A 26,291-nucleotide genomic window follows, 5' to 3' on the forward strand; every position below is an offset into this window, starting at 1 on the left:
CGTGGCTACGGTGGGTTTAAGCTGCTTTCTCGGCGGTGAAGAGGGAAGCTGGACGGAAAGCAAGATCACAGCTCTGCCTTTTTTGCTTGGATAACATCCAGTGCCCGTTCCAATCTCTTTTTTTTATGTCTCCGCTGCATATCCACGGCAAAACAGACGTTTAGCCCCACAGAGCAAATGACATTCAAGCTGTGATCAGTGAATTGCCTGTTAGCTGGCCTGCCACGGTCTCTCAGAGCAGTCATGTGACAAACATGTCACTGTACCCTGCTACGACATTGGTGTCCAAAGATGACCTCATTGTTCCAGGGTGTGTGTGTGTGTGTGTGTGTGTGTGGGTTTTTTTTTTGGGTTTGACTATGTACCTTCAATACTGCTGTGTGTGTGCGTGTGTGTGCGTGCGTGCGTGCCTGTGTGTGTGTGTGTGTGTGTGAGACAATGGGGGTCAGTGTGCTGCAGGGGGAAGGTGGTGGTTGATTTGTGGTGGTCCAAGGAATCCCAGTCTCTGTTTATTTTTCCTTTGCTCTGTCATCTACACACAAACACACACACACACACACACGGACATACACACACCAAACAAACAAACAAAAAACAAACAGATCATTTCATTAACCAAGACCCCGAGAGGAAACACTCAACAGCACAACAAATATGTAAAGACAGCAAGAATTTAACCCAAATCAGCATTTTTTTTTTTCCATGGAATGCTGTATCAGTGCCTGAAGCTTGGAGAAGGAGCACACGCCTGACTCGTTTCAGTCGCTCATCATCCTACTGCATCAATACAGAGGGCGACAAGAGTTTCTCATGTACTTATAGCTTACACGTCTCAAATGCTTACCACTTTCCTTCATTTGACTCGACTCTTACTGATCGCGTGTTTCCTTTTGTCTTCTTTTTTCTATTTTTTTTTTTTTTCGGATCCAGAAGATGCGGGAGACCTAAAACACAAGGTCTAAGACTACGTCCGTCAGTAAATTTACTCAAAGAAACGACGGAGCCAGTCTTCGCGTCAGAGATCTGAACCTACAGTTCTCTCGTTACTCATTTGGGTCTATTGAACGTACCATGGAGGATTTGAAACATGCAGCCCTGTGGTTTTGTTGTGTTTCTCTCATGTCGGGGACATCCCTGTAGAACTTCTACAAACCTATGCAACTGATGGAAAACCTGTGGGCAGCCGTGGAACGGTGCGGAACAACACGGGACTTTAACGAGTCCAAACAACTGCGCGCTACAGCACAATGTGACTGTCTCTAGTCCTGTCTTTCCACACAGGTTGGCCAAGCCCCTATTTAGGAAAAAGTTGTTGTAGTTTTACAAAAACAGGCCCGTAGAGGTAAGCAGGGTCTGTTTCATGAAATATAACCTTTCGTGTGAGACATGACTCTAGTAAGTTCACTCAACAGACAGAACAGCCAAAGGCAACTCAGTTTATCCTTGTGACTGTGTGGAGTATGTGTTCTGAACGTAAAGGAATAGAATTCCAACTCAAAACCAATGACCTAATTTGGTCAAAGTGGCATAAAACCATGACGACATAGCCAATTTTCAGCACACTACCACTAGAAAACTGTTGTGCAAGCACAGTTTTCCTGAACATCTTTAAACAGGCCCCACCCACGGCTGCCATTTGCTTGGCCAATTTGAGTTACCTGCAAACTTTCCTGCAAAAGCGCTGGATTAAAAAAAAAAACGCTTAACTTCAAACAGTTTCCTAAAACCTTGACTTGAGAAAGAACCCCAAATCCAATCGTTGTGAACTACTATGACATCATAGAAGTAGGCAAATATCTGGACCTAATTTGCATAACGGGGCAGTGTTAGCCACTGTCGTGACTCAACGAGATCTGATACAGAGATCCGGCGGCAAGGAGGCCCAGTTTCAGAGCATGTTAACTGCTTTTGGCCTCAAGGCTGGGATGTTGTTTTTGGTTTTTGGTTTTTTTTTTTTTTTTTTTCTCTCGTCATCACCTCCAGCGAGGACAGCGCTGTCTAAACAAGAGGAGCACTGTTTGGGGAAAAATCACATGGGTCCCAGGCAGGTGATGGCGCTGATCGGCTAAACTGGTGCGAAACTGGAACAACCGCAGTGCCCCAGGCTCTCTGAATGCCAAGTCTCACATCACACTCAGCACTCAGTGATCAAGTCAGAGTCACACTAAAGAATTAAGGCCTGCAGTTGGGAAGACAACAGACGACTTCAGAAAAGCCTTGTTTTGTTTTTGTTTCGTTTTGTTTTAAGTCATATTAACGTTCTTTCTTCGAAAGGTAACAACTAAAATGAAATTTGGAACATTAAGTGTCTCGTCACCTTGTGTTCTGTTTCAAATTGGACACAATGAAGACATACCCCAGCGAACAAACAAGAAACAAAACATTTCACAAAGTATCAATAGCTATTAGAATAGCCATCTCCTTAGAGTGGAGACTAATGTTAGCAGCCAGGGCTGCAGACCACAGAGGGAGCGACAAACTGCACCGCTGCTAAATAATCAGCAGCGCGCATTTATGGCGTGCTTCCATATCGCTACGCTGTTCTCTGTGGGGAGCGCAGTCCCCATAATGCCACAATCAAAGAGGTGCATTAACCACGGTATACCTAGGCCTGATTGCTGCTCCAGTTCTTTACAGCCCTGATAAGTCGGCCTGTTCGAGACTGATTGAAGGACGTAGCACCTCAAGTCTTGACACCTGGCACAATCAGCTTAGGACTACAAACAACTCGAACAAATATGTTTGTTCTGACAATAGCCCCACGGAAGAGAGCTTAGAGGGAAGGGAATGGCGAGACTCTGCCCAGTAACTGAAAAATTTCAAAAGGAATACATACATATTGTCCAGTCGGGTAGAAGGACAGTAATACTGTGTTGCTACACTCTTGCAAAAAAAAAAAAAAAAACTTTGAGTTCTGTGACCTCAAGCTGAGATCTGAACCTGCCAGATCCTGGTTATAAATTCATTTTTCTTCATGTTCCTTCAAAATCAAACCAGTGATCCCAGACGGCACACCAAACACTCCAACCTGATAGTTTTTACCCTGGCAGGCTGACCAAAACTTTAACTAATCATTTACTTTACCCTCTGGTTTAAATTTTAGTCCAAAATCTAATCTAAGTGACCTGAGTCTAAATCTGTCTGCACTGTACTTTTACAGCACTTGCTCCAAACAACGAGGTGGCGAACATTACCTGCTCCTTCAGCTCGGCCAGCTGGCTGGAGAGCTGAGCCACCAAAGTGACCGTGCTCTCCAACTTCTCCTGCAGGCACCGCATCTCGTTCTGTTCACTCTCTCCCTCACTGCTCACCAGGGACATGGCTCTCATCCGGGGGAACCAGTCCAGGTTCCTCTCCTGAAGAGAGAGAGAGAGGGAGAGAAAGAGAGAGGGACAGACAGAGAGAAAGAGAGAGAGAGAGAGAGAGAGAGAGGGTGTTTACAGAGTGGAAGAGAAATATTTGGTGTGACAATGTTAGTGTCGATAATTACACTGCATGTTTTTATGAACGTTATAATCATAATTACTAATGTTTGTGTCAGCGACATTATTATTCAAACAGTTGTATCACTTAAAACACCTCCGAACTGAAATAAAATAATGCAGACAGGAAAGATAAGATAGAGCAAGCAAGAAAGTGAGAGTGAGAAAGAGAGAGGGAGAGCGAGAGAGACAGAGAGAGGGAGAGTGAGGGAGAGAGAGAGAGTGAGAGAGAAAGAGAGAGAGAAAGAAAGAGAGAGAGAAACATGAAAAAACGTTTGGAGGGAACAAGTCCAAATGGCTTAAATAAGGAGAAAGTTAGCAAAGGGGAACATGGCTCCGCAGAAGAACTCTGTGACAGTAAAGCAGAAAATGGCCTGAAAATGTGTGAACAGCAGGTATGTGTCTCATCCTCATTTCATATGCATAATGTATTCCACCTCACAGCTATTCCTCATTAAAGAAACAGGACACGGCTATCTCCTCAACATAATCATTATGACTCACTGGCTACGTTTCAGGGCGACACTGCGTCTGGGCACAGATTCTTCTCTTTTACGCTTCATATGTACTGATGTGTACAGACAAAGTGTGCATCTTTATTCTGAGCTAAGGATGGAAGCATGTAGTTTTACTGAGCACTGTAAGTCGGGTCTACACTGTGTGCGTTGTGTTCTATGTGTATGGGTGCGTGTCTACAAGTGTGTGTGCATGTACATGTCTGTATGTGTGTGTGTGTGTGTGTATGTGTATGAGATAAGAGCTGGGAACACTGAGTTGGTTGGAGCTGATCTTATATAATGTGCTTTCACAGCTAGACTGACAGAGAGCAGTGAAGAGGAGCTGAGAGTTGCAGTGTAGACGTATCCCGGGAGGTGGGAACAGAATGTCTGTCCTCTTACATAACCAGGCCTTCACACATCCCTCTCCTCTCACCTTGCACCTGAACAGAGAATAATGTCCTGTATACACACACACACACAGAGTCCTGGCGTTACAGGCCTGTTTTACTAAAACCCAAGGCCTGATTTCCCATGCTTTTCAGCTCGGACAGGTTTTCTTTTATTATTATTTTATTAAATTTGATCCAATACCATGGTCAAGTACTGATCAAGGTATTTATAATTCGCCAGTCATCGGTATGACATTAGTGAGTGTCTCACCGGCCAACTTAATCGAATGACACGCACTTCAGCTGCTCGCTAGACACCCGATGCGTTTTAGCGTTATCGATTTCGAACTTCAGAACATACACGTCGGACTAATTTTCATCGTAGGGCGTCGTTCGAGATCTCGAGAGAGACGACTGTTCCAAAAAAAAAAAAAAACGATTCAAACCAAGGCTTTTTCTGAGAAGGCCGTCTTTTTCAACGTTTAAAGGAACGGAGAGGAGAGGGAAAGAAACAGAGCGTTTTGTCTTTAAGCGCTCATGTGGAACCAGGAATTTTATAATCCATTTGATGTGATTTGAAGGTGAAACGAGGACACGGAAAAGAGCGTGGACTGCTGTGGAGACGGCAGCATCCGTTTCGAAGGTCTCGTCCCATGAATCTGGACCACGTAATAAGTAGCGTTCATAAAAAAAAAAAAAACCAAAAACAAAAAACAACAGGTAGCTTTCTCTGAGTGAACGCGGGGGGAAACGGTCAAAGCTGCGTCCACAAAGACCCTCTCATGAGATTCTAGGAACGGGCCGGAGTTAATTGAGCCGAAAAACAACTGGTTCAATGGGATGAAGCTCACAGAAGCTGGTCCCCATTAAACACTTTGTTATTTATAATCAATCAATTAGATACTCTTCAATTTTCCATTTCATATTGGATCAATTACGGAAGGTCTCCTTCTGGGAAGGATTTTGGATTAACCACAAAGCTGTGGAGATATCACAAAACTGGGATAATGATCTCACAGAAAAGTGCTATCACAAGGGCACACACACACACAAACACACAGACACGCACACACATACACACGCACACACACACACACGCGCACGCACACACACATACACATGCACACATACATACACACACACGCACGCACGCACACATACACACACACACACACACATACACATACACATACGTACACACACGCACACATATACAAAGCAGTTTACATCAAATTATTTGTACTTATTTCACACAAATGTCATGTGATCTTCAGTTATGTTCACCTGGAAATCTTTTTTGACATGCTTTTTTTCCCCGTGGATAAAGCAGCATCGTTCATATTCCCACCTTTCAGAATGTTTCATACAGCACTGTAGTCTACTCATCATTTAGACAAGCGCAAGTAAACAAGGTTATGCCCCATGAACATATCACTTGTGTGAAAACATTAACACGCGTGTGTACCTTGCGGAAAAAGACCATTTGAGGTGTCCATGGATGCTTTTAAACTGTAAAGTGACACTAAGTTATTTTGACGTTTGAAAACCAAAAGCTTACTTCGTTTAAATTCAACTATTTCACTTTCAAAGAAAATGTGATCAAAACCACAGCTTTGGGTGAACTTCCTGTCTCTGAAATTAGACCTTCTGAATGGGGAGCAACTTTGCTTACATCTGCCGAGAATCTCATTAAAAATGAAAATGAAACTGTCTAGACGTAGATGCCACCTGAGGCTAGAGAAAGCACCATCTCATTCAGAGCAGCACACAGAAACAAGTCCAGAGGTGTGTTACCCGTGCTAACACAGAGCATTTCAGAGTCATGTATTTGAAAGGGTTTTACACAAGGTTTAAATGGTTGAACTGTTCTAAGTCTGTCAAAAGAGCTATTAAACCTCCTTCAACATCAGAACACATGCAGCAAACACCACAATCATCACACACACACACACACACACACATGCTCTCTCTCTCTCTCTCTCTCTCTCTCTCTCTCATCTCCATAAACTGTACAATTCGTCAAATGGACAGGCAGGCTGTGGCTGCACATTGCCATCCAATGATGTCTGAAAATAGCAGCATGATTGCAGTAATCAGTTTGATTAGAGAGCAGTGGGATAGTGCAGTACAGTTACAGAGCAGCGGGCTGCAGGTTTTTCCTTTTTTTTTTGTTTTTTTTTTTTCATCTGCGTGAGGCACTCAGGTAAAATCTGCCCATCATGGAGATGAGGAGAAAGAAAGTGAGGAGGAGAGGAAGGGGTGAGAGAGAGAGAGAGAGAGAAGGAGAGAGGGAGGGAGATATATACACATGTATATATATTTATAGAGAGAGAGAGAGGGAGGGAGGGAGAGAGAGAGAAAGAGAGGGAGGGAAGGAGGGAGGGAGGGAGAGTGGGAGAAAAGAGAAAAGGAGACACATCCCACTGGGAACTGGTGACCTTTGAACTCTCCTGCGATCACGAGTAATAGAGGCCCCTGCGTTTTTTTTTCTTTTTTCTTTTTTGTTCCTCTCCTGTTGCCGCCAACAGTGTGTGACGACTATGTTTCCTAGGAGATGCCTGACTCACTGTGTGATAATGAGCGACTGGGCAGGGGTGTGTGTCAGTGTGTGTGTGTGTGTGTGTAGGGGACAGAAGAGCACGTGTGAGACTAGGCTGAGCTATTAGCGGGCCACTTGAGATAGGTTACATAACAGCACCGTGGCTGCAGCAGTGCCTGACAGCTCCTCAGCCTCTGAGTGTGATAATTACAAGCACATAAACACACACACACACACACACAACCACACTGCGCCTCTGAATGTGGTATGGTTGTGTCTCTGAACCTGTTGGGTCATCTTTCTGTCTTTCTCTCCCTTAAGCCTCTTTTCTTTGTCTCTCTCTCCCAAACACAAACACACACACACACACACACACACACACACACTGCATGGTTGTGAGTGGATCTCTTTTCAGAAGCCTGTAAGCTCAGCCCAAGCACTGTATAGGAGTGTCTGAGGTCAGACGAGCTTTGCTTTAGCATGAACACCCAGCTGAGGTCCAACTGCCCTGCCTACAATTCATCAACATCTGACTGCCCAGGACAGGGGGAGAGAGAGAGAGAGAGAGAGAGAGAGAGAGAGAAAGCGGCACAGACAGAGGGAAGGGCTACAGTCTTCGACAACACTGCATTTTCCAACTCAAATACTTTTCTTTCAACAACTCATACCCAGGGGCTTCATAGGTGTCTGAACAGAATATGGTTGCACAAAATAACACATGTGTATAACACAACAGACACACACACACACACACACGCATACAAACACACACTCTACTGCGCAATATCAACTCTCTCACTGTCCTGCATACCTGAGTGAAAGTCTAGTGTCCTACAGCACTGATGGGATAATCCTTAACTATCCTCCTAACAGATGCAGCAGACAGGTACGTGTTTCGGGACTCTTATTTTGAAGAACAAAGCCAGAAAAGATGGTTTCATATTTCCTCGCAAATATATTAAGAACTCCGCTTCTCGCAAATTAAACATGGAGATATGACGATCTTAGACTGGAAAATATCAGGTTTGATTCAATACCTCAGTCCATCATGACTCAAAGCACTCCGAAAAGCATTCAAAAATAAGAAAATATTAAAGGTCATAAAGCAGACAAAAGATTTTTTTTTCATCCCTTATTTTATCTCGAGGGTCCTGTCTTCTCCAGCAGATGCTCTAAGCGCATTAGCACAATATGAACACATTCTTTTATGAGTATTTTAAATCACCACAATGCTTAGGGAGCAGGTCTCTCACTGTGTTCTCAGAGAGGAAATGACATGAAACAGTGGGACCAGATCTCACACAGACAAACACAGATGTGTATTCACATGCGCTCATTGTCTCACACAAACACACACACACACATACACACATGCACACACACACACACACACACACACACACAGACAGACACTCTTAAAAATGATTCAATGGTTCATTAGATGATGCCTAACATAAACAGAAAAACTAAGTTGTCCTCTTGATCCCATCCCCTCCCCTCTCTTTCAGGCCATCTCGGACGACATTCTGCCCTTCATCTCGTCCTTGATCAACAGCTCCCTATCTACTGGTACGGTTCCTTCTGCCCTGAAGAGAGCACGGGTCAAGCCACTGCTCAAGAAGCCCAGCCAAGACCCTGTGGATGTCAGTAGCTACCGCCCAGTCTCTCTCCTACCGTTTCTCTCCAAAACCTTGGAACGTGCTGTATATAACCAACTCTCACCATATCTTCTGCAGCACAATCTCCTGGATCAAAATCAATCCGGATTCAAAGCCGGCCACTCCACCGAGACGGCCCTCCTTGCTGTCACGGAGGAGCTCCACTTGGCCAGAGCGAAGTCTCTCAGCTCTGTCCTCATACTCCTAGACCTCTCCGCAGCATTCGACACGGTCAACCACCAGATCCTCCTCTCATCCCTCGCTGGGCTGGGCTTCGCGGGTTCTGCACTCGCATGGTTCAAGTCCTATCTGTCTGACCGCTCCTACCAGGTCTCTTGGAGGGAATCGGTCTCCTCCACCCGCACTCTACACACAGGTGTCCCACAAGGGTCAGTACTTGGTCCACTCCTCTTCTCCCTCTACACCAGATCACTTGGCCAGGTTATCTCCACCCATGGCCTCTCTTACCACTGCTACGCTGATGACACACAGCTGTTCTTCTCCTTCCCCCCCTCTGACTCCCAGGTTCAACCTCGCATCGCAGCCTGCCTAGCTGACATTGCCTCCTGGATGTCTGCTAACCATCTCAAACTTAACCCGGAGAAAACAGAGCTCCTGTTTTTTCCTGCTAAGAACTCCCCAGCGATCGACAATACAATCACCATCGAGGGATCTGCGGTGTTTCCCACCTCAGCAGCCAAAAACCTTGGCGTCACCCTCGACAACCAGCTGACATACTCCGGGCACATCGCAGCAGTCACACGATCCTGCAGATTCGCCCTATACAACATCAGGAGAATCCGCCCTTTCCTCACGCAACAGGCAACCCAGCTCCTAGTCCAAGCGCTTGTCATCTCCCGCCTGGACTACTGCAACGTTCTACTGGCTGGCTTGCCGGCCTGCGCCATCAGGCCGCTCCAGCTCGTGCAGAACGCCGCTGCACGCCTGGTATTCAACCTCCCTAAGCACTCTTATGTCACTCCGCTGCTTACTGCACTCCACTGGCTTCCGGTAGCAGCCCGCATCCAGTTCAAGACACTGGTGCTGGCCTACCAGGCCACAAGAGGCTCTGCCCCATCATACCTTCAGTCTCTTATAACGCCTTACACCCCAACTAGGACCCTCCGCTCCACGTCCTCCGGACAACTGACGGTCCCCTCACTCCGGGAACCCGGCAGCCGCTCCTCCCGACCACGCCTCTTCTCTGCCATTGCCCCGAGGTGGTGGAACGACCTCCCCCATGCAGTCAAGACTGCGGAGTCTCTTACCATCTTCCGCAGGAAACTGAAAACCCACCTCTTTAGAACACACCTGTCCCCCAATGCCTAACCTCCCTTCCCCCAATGCCTAACCTCCCTTCCCTAAAAAAAAAAAAAAAAAAAAAAAAAAACCTTTGTCTTGTATTTCTGTTTGTAAAAGTATTCCAGGGGCGCAATGCGAAAGGGCAATTTGACGCTCAGTCTTATTATGATCTCTGTTGAAGGTATTAGAAATCCGACTGATGCACCAATTGTAAGTCGCTTTGGTAAAAAGCGTCTGCCAAATAACTAAATTGTAAATTGTAAGTTTCTAGATTTAGTTCCGTTTTTTAAGTAACCCACTGAATGACTAAAAATGATTCAGTAGTTCATTATGTAGATCTTAAAATAAGCATGCAGTTTGACATGAAAAACCAATAAATCAATGTGACATTTAAAATTCAATCTTGACATAATGTTGTGTTGCATTACAATGCATGTTTATGCATCCAAGACAGATGTTGAGTTGGATGTTGAGTTGATTTTCAATCAGTGTTTAATTACTTCGACAGAATGAAATGACTTCCAAAGGAGGAGAAAAGAAGGGAATATGTTTATAATAAGAAAAGATCTGTTAGTTTGGCATAATAAATCTGTCCCTCCACTTCCACTACAAAACATCTGCTTTTTTCCAACATGTTTTTTTACTTGCCTCATCAGGAGGGTAACAACTAGTTAGTGGCTAGTAGTTATGCAAATGAGGGGGCGGAGACAGCGTGAAGCATCAGGAGAAAAGCATGACTAAGCAGGATTTTGCCTTTGCACTAATAGATGGAGAGCAGTAGCAGACACTCAACCTTAGCAGTGTGAGTCTACAGTGAGGTTCAGAGACTGACAGTCTGCTGTCACACCTCACAGGCAATTACACAGCAAACAAGGCATAATGCGCCATAAAGTTTCCACGCAGAATAAACAGCAGGAAAAAAAAACAACCAAAAAACAAAACAACAATAACAACAACAAAAAAACACTTGCATATTCAACATAAAACATACAGTTTATGTATCAGTGTAGATGAGAAAGAACGTGATCTGAGCAACATAATTTTTGGGAAAAGATTACAGTGCAACAATGTTTGCAAACATAGGCTTAAAAAAAAAGAAAAAGAAAGAAACGAAAAAAAAAACCCCAATAAAACCCCCGTATGTATCTGCTTTGTGAGTGACATTTGACAGCACACTGGAAAACTCTGAATACTAAAAGCTTGTGTGGTGATGTAATACACTGGGATTTCATTTTTTTTAATAATATTTTGGAAATAAAAAAACTTGTACCAGTTATGTTGCGTGAGAGTGCGGTGAGCGGAGGAAGATGAGGACTGACCTTAATCATTTGGGCCACGTAGCTCTCTGGTCCTGTATACTCAGTCGGATCCTTCACTCTCACCAAGACCAGGAAATACAGGTAATGCCACATGTTGTGCTCGGATTTGATGTGCTCTTCAAATGACACCGTCTTATTATCAAACTTATCCCTCTCCAGCCCTGGAAGAACAATTATTAGTCTTTCACATAACTGACCAGAGTGTGGCTGCTCAATCGTACCCACCACCTTAACCATAAAATATAGATATACATACATATAAATATATGTATACATATACAGTATATATACATGTGCATCATACACACACACACAAACACACACACACACACACACATACACACATACATATATATATATATATACACATATATATATACACACACACACACACACACACACACACACATATATATATATATATATATATGTATGTATGTATGTATGTATGTGTGTGTGTGTGTGTGTGTGTGTGTGTGTGTGTGTGTATATATATATATATATGAGATCACTGTAGTAATTGGGTAGCCAAGTGAAATTATTTACACACTAAATAAATCCCGGATACATCAAAAAGTCATGTTTGCAGGACTTTTAATATATTCACTAATCATGCCAAATAAGGACGGCATGAGAACGTCATGTTTAAAAAGGATCCTATGCTGACACATGTCATTATAATACACTGATAGATGTCATACTGTTAGCTTTGAACGGTAAATAACATTAATCTCGTGCCAAGTCAAACGAGGAAACTTGACCTGTGGCAGTCTTAGCGCGTGAGCAGTTTTAGCTATAAACAGCACTGAAATGAAGACTGACGTCCCCTTCTGCTCAGCCCGGGTCACGTCAGCTTTCAGCTCTGTTTGTGCTTAAGAGCTCTATAGATTTTTCAGCGCTAAGTCCCTGCAGCGAGGAACTGGCAACCCGGCACCTGCGTTACTTGCTATGTTTTGTTTTTTGTTTCATTTTGTTTTTCCTCCGAATGGTTGTTGGTGACTTACCGCAGATGAAGCACGTAGTCTTCAGAATCTCCTCCTTTCTCTGCTTCTCACTCCTCAAATCAGCAAAAGTATCGATGATTACACCAAAGATAAGGTTGAGGACGATGATGATGACAATGAAGAAGAACAGGAGGTCGTACACCACACGAGTAGCAAACATTGGCTCCTGGAGACATAATGCGGAAGGTCAGACCCTCAATTTAAAAGCTGAGTGAATAAAAATCAAAACCTTCATTCTCAGTCATCTGAATGTCAGCAAAATTAGGAACAAACAACTAAAAATCATTACTGTCACGGAAATTGTAAATGAAATATGCTATAGTTTTAAAGTAGTGTTTCAATATACCCTGTTAATGCCATGGGACCTTTATTTAAAACAAACTACAAAAAGACCCAAACATTCCTCCAATACACACTCGGAGCAGATCAAAACATTCCAGAAAATTCCAGTGCAATCTGTTGATGCTGCTAAACTTAACTGACACTATTGGTAGTCCTACAGCCCATTTAGACAGATGGACATATCATTAAAACCCAAGCTACTGATCATTCACGAAAGAATAAAAATATAAGATGATGTATATAACAGACAAATCCAAACAAGAAATTAACACACTAAATACACATAGTAATACACACAGAAACATAGTCACTGTCTGGAGCTGCACCACTCCACTGTGTTAACTAACTGAATGTGATAGGGCAGTTTTTACTGTAATTGGTGTTGAGGTACACAGTCCTGAGTGACTAGAACTGGTCCGTGTGGCAGACCAGTAAAGACCGGATCAATGGTTGCTGATTACTCACGTCTTTGGAGGGCTTACGGAGCACGTCTCCTACCCCCCCGCCGTTTCGCAGCCCGTGGTTCATGACCGTCACAATACACATGCGCAGCGTGTCACACACACGTTCTGTCCCATCATCCTCCTCTGGTTCTAATGCACAAACACACACAAAGACTCAATAGAGCACCTGGGTTCCAACTGGGTTCCAACTGACAGTCACGTAATCCAGTCAGTTAACTGAAACATCACAGGCTGTCTGACTGAAAACCATGATCTCTACTTTGCTTTGATAAACTAAAAACACTCCTGCTAGATTTCTTTTTCCTCCACTCTTGTTCACTGCTATTTTTACATTCAGTGGTCTGCAGTGTGAGGTGATACAAAGTGTTTGAAAATGTTCTTAAGAGAGAGAGGTACAGGAAAATTAGAAGCGAGGAAATTTTATAGACATGACAAAATGAACATCTGAATCGCACAGAACAGAAAACGTTCTGTCTGCGAATGCTGGAAACTTCTACAAACAACTGCCCATGAAAAAGACAGTGAATGGTCAAAAACACCGAGCAGAGAGAGAGAGAGAGAGAGAGAGAGAGAGAGAAAGAGAGAGAGAGAGAGAGCAGAAAGAATTAGAGACACAATACATGAGACAAATAAAAGGAGAGAAAAGAAGAGGGAGGGAGAGAGAGAGAAATAAAAAGAAAGAAAGAAAGAAAGAAAGAAAGAAAGAAAGAAAGAAAGAAAGAAGAGAGAAAGAGAGTGAGAAGAGGAAAAGAGAAAAACACGTGTGGATGCCTTGAGGCACAGGCGATCCGTGTAGACTCACAGGAGCTCAGAACAAAGAGGCCTGTGAGTCATCTCGTGAACACACACACACAGGGGTCACCTCCTCCAACACCATGGAAACATGACTCAGTAACCTTGCAAGACAGGGAACAGGCCATTGCAAATCCACCTGCCACACACATGCACACACACATACACACACACGCGCACACACGCACGCGCACACACGCACGCGCACACACGCATGCGCGCACACGCACACGCACACACACACACGCACCCTAACACATCTCAAAAGATCAAATAACTCGACTTCCATCTGGGCTGTGAGGGCTATTTTAAGGCAGCAAATGTGTATTCAGAATGATCTGTGGGTTTAATCTCCGAGAAAGACTTCTTGCCTTCGACTTCAAGCTAACCAACCACAGCTTCACCAAATGCTAAGAGTCTCAGCTTGCGGCTGCTGGACCTGGAGAATGACTGTGACAGAGTTCACAGTAAAGAGCTCACTCTCCTTCAGGGGGCTGTGAGAAGTTGGCTTACCAGCAAGGGAGTGCGGACAGTTGTCCTCCTGACACGTCATAGACCCTGCCGTGGCCCTCAGGCTTTCAATTTTTCCTAAAAGAAAAAAAAAGAGAGAGAGAAAGAAAAAAAGAAAAGAAAAGAAAAGAAAGAAAAGGTTCTCATTCAACAAAGAAAAGTTTACATGCATCTCATTAGATTATCTCTGGAGAATGATGCGTGTATTTCTATATGATGTCATCCACTCTGTTACTGCAACTCTAAAGCAGCCTATTCATGTGTTGTTTGAGAAAGAAAAACAAGGCAGTATTTCAGGCCAGGAACACTGTGGTAGGAGTAAGGATTTTTCTCTGTATACTGGTTGAGAAGATCAGTTTTATACTGGTTTCTATAGTTTGGGGAAAACACACAATCACAAACATTAGCTGGCTAGAGGATTTGTTTTTACTGATGTCCTCTTCCAAACCCAGTTTTCCGCACTACTCTACTGCACTTTGGCACTGGAAAAATATGCATACGTCTTTATCTGGTTAATGACTGACTGTAAAGTGTATGTGTGTGCGTGCGTGCGCGCGTGTGTGTGTGAGTGTGTCCCAGCTCCCGGTGTCCTGTGTGCCAACGCAGCGGCACAGAACACGGTGCAGACGAGATTACATAAGGCAGTGCAGCCACTGCTGGGTTATGCAACAGGTGCACATGTGCGAGCAGGTTGTCTCTCGGACCGCCACAAACATGCACACGCACACGCACATGTGTGTGCGTACACACGCATACATGTACGAGAACAACACCCCGGATCGCATACACAAACACACATACACACAAACACACATACACATGCACACACACAGAGTAAGGACAGCTGAATGGCTTTGTTCTTGGGAAGAAAAACAGGCATATGTAGCCGTGTAGGTGAACGCCTGGTTAGCAGTACAGACTGTAATTTCACGTCAAAGCAGGTGACGGCAGTTAATGTGAAAATTAATATTCTACTTTCCTAGAAGCATGACTTCCGTGGCTAGAACACCTGTGTAGCAATAATTCCCGAAGAAAACATAAATTAAGGGTACGTTATATAGACACACGTGGTCTTTGGACATTATATTCATATATAAAAATACATGTTACCTAAAATACAAAGAACAACAGCTGTTAGCTGTAAATGTCCTTCAAGGTGTCCTATTCTTTTTCATCATCACTGGAAAAACAACTTTCCAAACCCTGCAGACAAAAGGTTAGTGGCTTCATTAAGTCAGAAATTGGCTATAACAACCTCTAGGAGTAATTTTACTAATTCTCACCACTGTGCCAGTAATTGGAAAAAATGAAGCCAGGGTAAGAGCATCAGCGCTAGCAGGAGACGGACACCGCACACCGCACACCGCACACACAGTGACACTTACACACAGAGCTAATAATGCTTTAACACACTGTGGAAAGCTGCGACACCGACTTGTTACCCAGAATCATATGTATGAAAACGACAACCCACCCTACACCGAATACGTCATTCGGTCGCACGCTGTAAGGTGCGTGGATGCGTATTACAGTGACAGTGCTGTGTACCACCACGTTGTCATTGCATATATAATACAGAGGCACACTGCTTAAAATGATACAATGTATCTATATGAATACCAGTTGTGTAAATATACGGTTACTGGACTACAGGTGTAACATATTTACGGTGTATGTTTTACTATACATACTAAATGCTGTCTGCCATTGGTAATGAGTCAGAGCTAAGCCATGAGCAGCCTCTAGGTGTTGTGGGTGACAGGGAGCGTGTGTTTACCGGGAGCTGCGTGGCGGTCCACCTCCATGAGGAAGTCATCTTTGAAGAAGATGAAGCCCCCGATGGAGAAGAGGTAGACGAGGATGAGTGCCAGCACGGCCGTGAGGAAGATGGACCGGCCGTTTCGCGTAACACTGTTTATGACATTCTGCAGCGTCTCTTCTCTCCGTACAATGTCCAAGAGCTGGACAAACACACGCGTGCACGTGCACGCACACACACAGAGAGAGAGAGAGAGAGAAAGAGCTCCAGATTAAGAACTATATAGAAAAATACACCTGTATTACAACATATTTGGAAGAGAGCTCATGTAACACAAAATTAAAAGAATTCAAAGAGGAAAAAGCCAGATTTTCCCGTGCACCACATCATGTCCGAAAAAATAAACGTCTGATCATTCATCTCAACTCGCATACTGAAAATCAGATACGTCATAAAGAAAATCCTAGCATTAAAAGAACACGTATGGCTCTTTGCTAGTCTTAGATGTGTCGGACCATTACCAGGAGGCTGTAGAAGAACTCGTGTATGAACAGGCCCAGCATACAGATGATGACAAAGGTGACATGAATGAGGAAGGACACGTCCATGACGACGGCTTTGAAACCGCGCGTGAACGTCCCCTGGTTTCCTACGAAGCTCACCAAGAACACGATCTCATTGAGGAGCTGCGAGGGAAGAAAAAAAAAGAAAAAAGAGAGAAGGCATACTGCAGATGAACAGTGTGAGGAGGGCCAAATGTGTCTCCCAGCCTGGGTGTCCAAATCATTACCGGCTAAAATCTGCTAGAGCACATGTCCCTGGAACCATGATAGAGACAACTGAGCAGCCAATGAATGTGTGTGCTGATGGAGACTCTCTTACACTTCATTTCACAGTACATTATTCCTTCACATCCGCTATTAGTTCCGCTCATTAAAATTAAACTCCGACCAAACCTTCAAGGTCAATCATTTTAAGTGCTAATTTGTCCAGATAATCTTCATATTGATATCTGTTACATTACTAAGAATAACAAATTTCAGAGAAAGCTTTACAATAATAGGAACATCCCTGCACATTTCACTACAGGCGGTGGGAGTATACTGTAAGTAAAGATGAAGTGAATGGCTTATTGTCACTTACATGCACTTATTTATAAAGCAGCGCTAAATATAACATACACAGCCACGTTATCTGACTCAGAGAGAGTGTGTACACAAAAGAGGAGTAAGTGGCACTAAACTGCAGTGTGAATAAGTGAGAACAGGAATGAAGCAGAGTGAAGTGAAAGAAAGAGGAAAAGAAAAGACAGACAGGAATGATTAAGAGTGAAGAAAAGAGAGAGACAGTAGTCAGCAGGCTAAAAAGTGGTCAACCAAACAGAGCTCCAAAATAAAGAAGACAGGGGAGAGATGTGAATTAAAGTGAACTGGAGTCAGAACAAGTGTGAACAAAAGTGAAGCAGAATCCAGATGTGGGCTTACATTGGCTACACCCAGTAGCACCAGGGTGGGCGCTAAACCCAGTGTGTATATGGATCGAAGGATGACAAACACGAAGGTCAGTATGCCTCCAGGCCTGGGCATGATGAAGAGCATAATCGCACTCACAACAACTGCCACCCACAGCAAGATAGAGAGGAAGGGCGGTAAGATCCCTGAGAGAGCAAATAAATAAATTAGTCGATAAGTAAACAAATAAACAAACAACAAACAAATAGACAAAACGTACTGCAAAGTGTTAGCATCATCAGTCAAAATGTCAAAATGTTCTACTACCCTAAACACACATACACACACAGCGTCTCTTATGAGACATAACCAAAAGAAATGAAAATGTCTCATAGCTCACTAATTTCAATTCAGTTATCTCGGGAAATTTGGACCAGTTAAAATGAAGAGCATAGCAAGTCAGTCAAGCTTGTTCTACAGCGTTAATAAAATGTAATAAAATGAAACGAAATACAACAAACATTCCAACGCTCTAACCTTCATCTCCGTCATCCCCGAAGGGATAAAAGAGCGCGACGGCCAGGTTGACCAGCACTGCCAGTTTAAAGGAGATACTGCTCCACATGGAGATGTGACGTGACACCCAGAACAAAGCCACGTTATCTAGACAAACACAACAACCAGACCAGTACAGCAGCAAAACACTCTCCATGGTAAATGGAACAAAAGTTGAGCAAATTATATGTTTCTCAAAGCAATAATATGATCCTCTTTCATTTCTTTGGTGACCAACAATATCCACAATGTTGATAGACACAGTATCAATCTTAGAGTCAAACCAGTTTAATGATCGATGAATAAATACACTGTGTGTCAATGTTTCTAAAAGGGGTTTAAAAAAAAATCCTCATTTACTTCTCATTTTTTTCTGCCACCTCATCTCGTTGTAAAGGTCGTCAAACTGCTGGAAGAAGTGGTTGACTTTGCTTCCCTGGTCGTCTCTCTCGGTGGTCATGAACACGCGGGCCTTGGACTCCTCGGTCAGGTACTCGCAGATGTTGGGCACGGGAAACACAATCTGCTCCATGGTGCGGTCGTCTCGAACAATCTGAAACCGAGAGGACACCACATTACCGCAAATGCATTCAAATAGCTAAGAGTCATCTAGGGGGAAATGATACAGGCATCTCCAAATGCTGGACCCTAACAGTGTTGGTTTGGGTTTCCACTAGCATTAGCAATGGAACACATAGAGAATACAGAGCTAATGGCATCATAACTGACAGTTCTGACAACATGACTAGCTGAAAAAAAAACCCAACATGTAAATTACACTAAACATTGCCAATAATGTAAAAAGTCATTGGGCACTGTTACTGTGTGTATACTGGTACAGAGTATCAGTGTAAATGGCACAGAGTTGTGTATAAATATGTGTGAACAGTGTAGATGGTACAGAGTTGTGAATAAGTCTATGTGAACAGTGTAAACGGTGTAAAGTTGTGAATAAGTCTATGTGAACAGTGTAAACAGTGTAAAGTTGTGAATAAGTCTATGTGAACAGTGTAGATGGTACAGAGTTGTGCATAAGTCTATGTGAACAGTGTGGATGGTATGAGTTGTGCATAAGTCTACGTGAACAGTGTGGATGGTACGAGATGTGCATAAGTCTACGTGAACAGTGTAAACGGTGTAAAGTTGTGAATAAGTCTACGTGAACAGTGTAAATGGTACAGAGTTGTGCATAAGTCTGTGTGAACAGTGTAAATGGTGTAAAGTTGTGAATAAGTCTACGTGAACAGTGTAAACGGTGTAAAGTTGTGAATAAGTCTGTGTGAACAGTGTAAACGGTGTAAAGTTGTGAATAAGTCTGTGTGAACAGTGTAAACGGTGTAAAGTTGTGAATAAGTCTGTGTGAACAGTGTAAACGGCGTAAAGTTGTGAATAAGTCTGTGTGAACAGTGTAAATGGTGTAAAGTTGTGAATAAGTCTACGTGAACAGTGTAAACGGTATAAAGTTGTGAATAAGTCTGTGTGAACAGTGTAAACGGTGTAAAGTTGTGAATAAGTCTGTGTGAACAGTGTAAACGGCGTAAAGTTGTGAATAAGTCTGTGTGAACAGTGTAAATGGTGTAAAGTTGTGAATAAGTCTACGTGAACAGTGTAAACGGTATAAAGTTGTGAATAAGTCTGTGTGAACAGTGTAAACGGTGTAAAGTTGTGAATAAGTCTGTGTGAACAGTGTAAACGGTGTAAAGTTGTGAATAAGTCTGTGTGAACAGTGTAAACGGTGTAAAGTTGTGAATAAGTCTACGTGAACAGTGTAAATGGTACAGAGTTGTGCATAACTCTATGTGAACAGTGTAAACGGTATAAAGTTGTGTATACCTCTATTTGTGCAGTGTGATTGGCGTAGTATCTCAGTGCGTCATCTCCCTCTATGTCTGGGTCGGGCCCTGGCTTCAGACTCTGCTGCAGGATCTTCTTGTGCCGTGCCAGCTGTAATCCACACATCTCACCGGTCAACAGTCACTCAGCACTCTTACAGTCACTCCCCTCTCTACTGCTTCAAACAGGATGACACTACAGCTATTTAGTCTGGTGACACTTTTATGTGCTTTCATTCACTGTTACAAGTTAAAAACTATCCATATGCAAGTGAGTGATGAGAAGAATGGCCATTTGGGCAATGCAACAGGTTTGAAATGCTACGACAGAGCAGCTTATAAAAAGAACTGCCTCTTTTGTCATAATGCCTCTATACATATATTGCTCAATAAAAAAAAGAGAAAAGAAACAGGCACAACAAGGTTATTGAATAAACATCCAACATGACCAGCCAACGGTTATTTCTCTTTTAAAAGTCATTCTTGGCAAGGAAGGCCCGTCAGCCCCACTCTGATGGGGCGTCCGCACTGCGGAGGTTAAAACCGACGTCAGCGAGAGGACGGTACTAAGAGGAGAAAGGACAAACTGTCTAATTTCTACGGGCAGATTGCTGGAGGTTTGGTCGACCTTCTTTTTTCTCCAGTGAGGAAAGCAAAAACTGAGTTTTTTTCAGCAGGAGAGTTGGCACTTTTACCTGTTAAGTAAGAAGTCTGGAGAAACACCTTGTTCGGTGCCAGCTGTACACTGGCCTAGAGCCATTCATCTGCAGATTAGTGACAGATCTGACAGCGTGGGCTGCTCCACTGCCAGTCCAGAGAGAAGCTCTCTGGAGACTAACAAAACAAAACACGCCATATTCTCTACTATCTATGCATCCCCTCAACCTCCCAGCCATCAATCCATTCATACACTTGGGGGGGGGGGGGTGTTTTTGTATTCACAGTGGCATCAGATTGAGGAGTCTGAATGAATGTGTTTATATCTGATTTGCCAGGTCATAAGAAACAAATATAAGACAGAAGAAACAGAATGTCCGACGTTAATATCCATACAGGTTCATTTTCACACCAAGCCCCATCACCTTAATAAGAGCTAAACTACTGAAAATTAGACAGATGGGAACGGCATGGGGATGTGTGTGTGTGTGTGTGTGTGTGTGTGTTTGTGTATGTGTGTGTTCTCACTACACTAGTAACCAACAAGTCCACCAGTCCGTGAGACCCCAAAGGGGGGGATCATGAACTGTCATGAATAATGTCCTTCATTTTCCCCTTATTTTCACGACAGTGAAAAATGAAGGTCGTGAACTAGAGCACAGAGAACACGTGACAATGTCTGGGTTATGTGATATAACAAGATGAAATTGAATACATGAACATGTAGCGTTCATATCTTCCTATTTGTATTTCTATTTAAAAGGCCATGATCTACAATAGTTTTCTGACACACTCAAGTCTTTGACTATAAAGAGACCATAGCAGGTCCAGCTTTGGCAGCAGAGCCAAACCCAGCTCCATAACAAAACAGACAAATCCCCTGGGCCCTGTGCAAACTCACGCATCATCTCATGTGAGACTACGCCCATTGCCAACCTCACATGCCACAGGGCAATAGCTGCACATAGTTCTGGGCACAGATCAATGAGTGATTGCCCCAGGAGGCAAGGCCAGAACGGACGATTGGGCAACATAAGTATGGCTTTATCGATACAGAGTGATTCATTACTGCATGTTGCTTAACTATATCAGTAAATCATTACCACAAGTTCACACATATCAACAGTATTGTTTTGTTCACGCTTTATTTCACACATTCCATTTAACTATTAGCAAACAGCAACAACAACAAAACTCTGAAGATTTTAGAAAAGATATCAAATCTTTAATATCTTTAGATATTAAAGATATGTTCTATTCTATTCTATTCTATTCTATTCTATTCTATTCTATTCTATTCAACTGTTCCCTCTATAGTCCTCATGGCAGGATACACCAGGGTCTAACTCTTGTTGACAAAATAGAGCAAAACAACATTAACTTATCTTAAGTTCACAGACTTGAACAGTAGTATCATTCACAGACATGGTAGGGAATATCAAACCATCATACCCCCCCTCTTTCTCCCCATATCTCTCTCTGTCTCTCCCTCTCTCTCCCACCCACACACACACACACACACACACACACACCGAGGAGCTGACATGGTCTCTCTCTTTCTCTCTCTCTCCCCCTCTCTTGCTCTCCCCCTCTCTCTCCCTCTCTCTCTCTGAGAGTTCTGAGACTGAAGGGGGGTCTCTCTGTCTCCTGAGGGCCTGTTTTGTTATCCCTCACGTGGAGAAGACAGAGCAGAAAAAGACTGGAAAAAACAGAGCCTGGCTGATCAAACTTGAAGCTGTGCATGTTATACAAAGCATATGCCTACAGGCAGGGCTTGTATGACTGCTCCATTTCACAAGAGCAAAACAACGGCTTGAGTGTGCACCTCTGCTCATGTTGCTGTTATATATAAGTTTTGTGTGTGTGTGTGTGTGTGTGTGTATGTGTGTGTGTGTATGTGTGCGTGTGTTTGCAGGAAAAAAAAAAGATGAGCAGAAGCAGCCCTACAGGGTCATTATGAAACCAGCCAGTTGGAGACAAAAATACCCTGTCTGACACCATTGCTCTAGAGAGAGAGCAGAAGTGAGAAAACGGAGGGAGAGACTCGACAGACTTCAGTTTGTCCTTCCAACACACCAGACTGTACACAATATCCACATACCCATTTCCGCACACTCCTTATTCCATGCTAGACTCTGTCAGGAGCATGCAGAAAAGCTCCATGGTTTCAAATGTATCAACAAACCATGAACAACGAAAAACAAGAGATAAGGGATTTTCTCTTTCTGAAAACGTATTGACTAAAGGCATGACTAAACTAAAGGCATATGCATCTGACTAAAGTCCTAAAGATAGAGATAGAATAGGTATCAAAGTTTTTTTTTTTAATTCAGCATATTTAATCTGATGTTTGTTTATGTTCAGTCTACATGCATAAACAGGTTTACTGTGGTGTTTACAGTGTGTGTTCAGCCTAGATCTATTAATGTGTTTACTGTGGTGTTTACGGTGTTCAGTCTTGATCCATAAACGTGTTTGCTGTGGTGTTTACAGTGTTCAGTCTTGATCCATAAACGTGTTTGCTGTGGTGTTTACAGTGTTCAGTCTTGATCCATAAACGTGTTTATTGTGGTGTTTACAGTGTTCAGTCTTGATCCATAAACGTGTTTGCTGTGGTGTTTACTGTGTGTGTTCAGTCTTGATCCATAAACAGGTTTACTGTGGTGTTTATGGTGTTCAGTCTTGATCCACTAACGTGTTTGCTGTGGTGTTTATGGTGTTCAGTCTTGATCCATAAACATGTTTGCTGTGGTGTTTATGGTGTTCAGTCTTGATCCATAAACATGTTTGCTGTGGTGTTTACGGTGTTCAGTCTTGATCCATAAACATGTTTGCTGTGGTGTTTACGGTGTTCAGTCTTGATCCATAAACATGTTTGCTGTGGTGTTTACGGTGCCATAAACGTGTTTACTGTGGTGTTTACGGTGTTCAGTCTTGATCCATAAACGTGTTTGCTGTGGTGTTTACAGTGTGTGTTCAGTCTTGATCCATAAACAGGTTTGCTGTGGTGTTTACGGTGTGTGTTCAGTCCTGACGGTGTTCAGTCTTGTGTTGGCAGGTTTACCTGGTGTGCAAGGATGTAAATGTTGTGGCCGACGTCTTTGGGCCGTATCTGGTCTCCTGTACTGTCTTCATCAGCCTCACTCTCCATACTCTGGGCGTAGGCCTCTTTCATTACATCCACCTGAACACACGCACACCACACAATGCACACATACATGCAACACACATACAAAACACAACATACACAGGCGCAGTCACACACACACGCACACATGCACACACACACCACAATGCAGACATACATGCAACACACATACAAAACACAATATACACAGACACACACACATGCACGCATACACACACAAACGCACATGCAACACACAATACACGTATGTGGACAACACACAACACACACACCACAAACACATACAAAATACAACGCGCGCACACACACACACACACACACACACACATAAAAAACACAACACACACAGACACACACACACACAAAACACACATGCACAGTGCAAAGGGGGGTATTATTTTAAGCAGGATTAGGAGATTTCTCTAATCCTTTTTCTGGTCCATTTTGCTTGAAGTTATTATCAATAGATATTTTCTAATTTCATTCATTTGTTATCTGAGCATCTACAATGTGGCATACATTGGCCTGTGTGCTTTTACTGTACACAACAATTCTAAACAGGAACATCATTCAGAAAGACTTGAAAGGATTGAGAATTTGAGAATGTATCAGGTGTTTAACAAAACTTCAAGGTCAAAAAGATGTTGTATCTTTGGGTGACAAGTTGCCATGACAAGTTGTCTTATTGGCAGATTCATAAAACCAGTGTTTCACAGGATTTCAAGCATCGAGGCCTGTAATTGGTCAAATCAGACTCCTCCCCCTGCCGCACTCACCAGCTCATTGGGCCTCATCTTGTAAAGGATTTTCTCAGCATTTTCACTGTCATGGCGACTCTCCATAATAGCCAGAAGTAATTTGGATGCGTTGTTCTGGTCAAAAAAAAAGAAAAAAAAAAAAAAGAAAAAAGAAAAAACAACAACAACACAGATTCATATTAATACTATGTTAATTATCCCTAATTTCACCTTTCATCACCCATTAACACTTTTTCACACTCCACATGGTGCGAAAAAGAGCTGTTTCTACCACATTAAACACAGGAAACAGGCATCAGTGAGATCAAATTTAAGGGGGTTAACACACATCTGCTCATTCTGACTAAATAAAGAAACGACGGCACGTCTAAAGCAGCGCCTAATCTTCCATCGTTTACCTAAATATGCCTTGATAATGTAAAGTGGTTCAGCAACACACATGTGTATTTATGGACACACTGCTGACAGTACCTTCAGTTCGAGCACCAGGTCCAGCCGATGTTTTCCCAAAGGGTCGATGGGATTCACGATAAGGGCTATGATAATGTCGATCCCGTTGGACTCGTGTTTGGCTATACATGACTAAACAGAAGAAGAGAAGAGATTTACTCAATAACCCTAGGCTTCAGACCGCAGTAGGACGGTTATAACATCATAGGCGTTTATACTATACGGGATTGTAATCAGTCGTGATGACAGTTTCTTCGGTTTGGTCATGTGGAGCCAGGTTGAAGGGTGATACCTGATTTTCATGGCAAGGTCCTTGACAGTACTCAGTGATGGTCTCTAAGGTTTGTCTGACCAAATCCACGTTCCTCTCGTTGATGTAAAGGCCGAGTAAACCCAAACCTCCAGTGGTGCTGCCACAGATGCAGTCCAGAAACTGGAGCGTCTCACACACCAAGTTATAGTTAGTCTTGTTATTTTGATCACGCAGGAAATTCTACATTGAAGAGGAAAAGAGAACAGACAGACGTTCTGATTAACCTCTCACTCACATTTCACAGTCACACTGTTGTTGTCTGCGGGCTCATTTACATTTCAAACGACTGCGTGCATTAAAGTCAGAAACTTAGAGGTCTGAGCAGATCGCGCAGTCCAGACATAGGACAATGAGGCAGCAAAAACCACAGAGTAAGAACGGAATCAAGCAATCACAATCATGTAACCACACCAATGTTTTACCAGAACTAGGTCGGAACATTCTGAGCTCTCCACACAAGGCGCCTCCTGACTCTACGCTTCACACCAAAGAAAGCACATCACTATTTCATAACTCCAGGCCTGGGAACCGACTAGATGACTGATCCTATAGATCAAAGGTCTTCGATCAGCTGGCAAGAACAGCCTGTTATTTTGGAGCGAATGCTGAATATATCAAGACCTCAGGAGTGGAGTTCAGAAGCAAGGCTGTAAGTCATCACTGTCTACTCCTGCACCATGGTCCTTTCAGTGACTCTGTACCTGTAGGTCCCTGTTGTGGTTCTCGCAAAGGAGCTGCAGAAAGCGTAGGATTGGTTTCATGATGGTGATTGCGTAACTCATCTGGGTCTCCTCCACCGGTTCCTCCTGCCCCTCTGCCCCAGAGCCCACCAGCTCCAGGTCTGGGTCCAGCTCCTTCCGGAAGGTGCTGTAGGCCTTAGAGGTTGCAGAGGAGGCTTCTCGTAGCTGTCCTCGCATGTCCTCTTTCAGATGGAGGGTATCCCCTGATGGAAAGAGAGATAGACAGACAGGTAGGTAGGTAGGTAGATAGATAGATAGACAGATAGGTGGGTAGGTAGACAGATAGACAGACAGACAGACAGACAGACAGACAGATAGATAGATAGA

General features: G+C 43.3%; 1 protein-coding gene across 1 annotated transcript in view; it reads right to left on the bottom strand.

Moving 5' to 3' along the window:
* Nucleotides 1-401: 401 nt before the first annotated feature.
* The window catches only part of itpr2 (inositol 1,4,5-trisphosphate receptor, type 2), a 69,578-nt gene continuing 43,688 nt past the window's right edge, over nucleotides 402-26,291 (bottom strand). Inside the window, exons 41-57 of the mRNA XM_030790581.1 lie at nucleotides 25,926-26,167; nucleotides 25,204-25,404; nucleotides 24,933-25,043; nucleotides 24,480-24,575; nucleotides 23,620-23,739; nucleotides 19,900-20,010; nucleotides 18,427-18,619; nucleotides 18,049-18,174; nucleotides 17,545-17,717; nucleotides 16,582-16,746; nucleotides 16,079-16,262; nucleotides 14,305-14,379; nucleotides 13,001-13,128; nucleotides 12,194-12,359; nucleotides 11,190-11,350; nucleotides 3,195-3,356; nucleotides 402-532 (exon numbers count right to left, since the gene is read on the bottom strand). Coding sequence (XP_030646441.1) covers nucleotides 446-532; nucleotides 3,195-3,356; nucleotides 11,190-11,350; nucleotides 12,194-12,359; nucleotides 13,001-13,128; nucleotides 14,305-14,379; nucleotides 16,079-16,262; nucleotides 16,582-16,746; nucleotides 17,545-17,717; nucleotides 18,049-18,174; nucleotides 18,427-18,619; nucleotides 19,900-20,010; nucleotides 23,620-23,739; nucleotides 24,480-24,575; nucleotides 24,933-25,043; nucleotides 25,204-25,404; nucleotides 25,926-26,167 — 2,501 coding nt within the window. The 3' untranslated portion in view covers nucleotides 402-445. The remainder of the gene's footprint in view (nucleotides 533-3,194; nucleotides 3,357-11,189; nucleotides 11,351-12,193; nucleotides 12,360-13,000; nucleotides 13,129-14,304; nucleotides 14,380-16,078; nucleotides 16,263-16,581; nucleotides 16,747-17,544; nucleotides 17,718-18,048; nucleotides 18,175-18,426; nucleotides 18,620-19,899; nucleotides 20,011-23,619; nucleotides 23,740-24,479; nucleotides 24,576-24,932; nucleotides 25,044-25,203; nucleotides 25,405-25,925; nucleotides 26,168-26,291) is intronic.

The sequence above is a fragment of the Chanos chanos genome, chromosome 13 (genome assembly GCF_902362185.1).
Source record: "Chanos chanos chromosome 13, fChaCha1.1, whole genome shotgun sequence".
Lineage (NCBI taxonomy): Eukaryota > Metazoa > Chordata > Actinopteri > Gonorynchiformes > Chanidae > Chanos > Chanos chanos.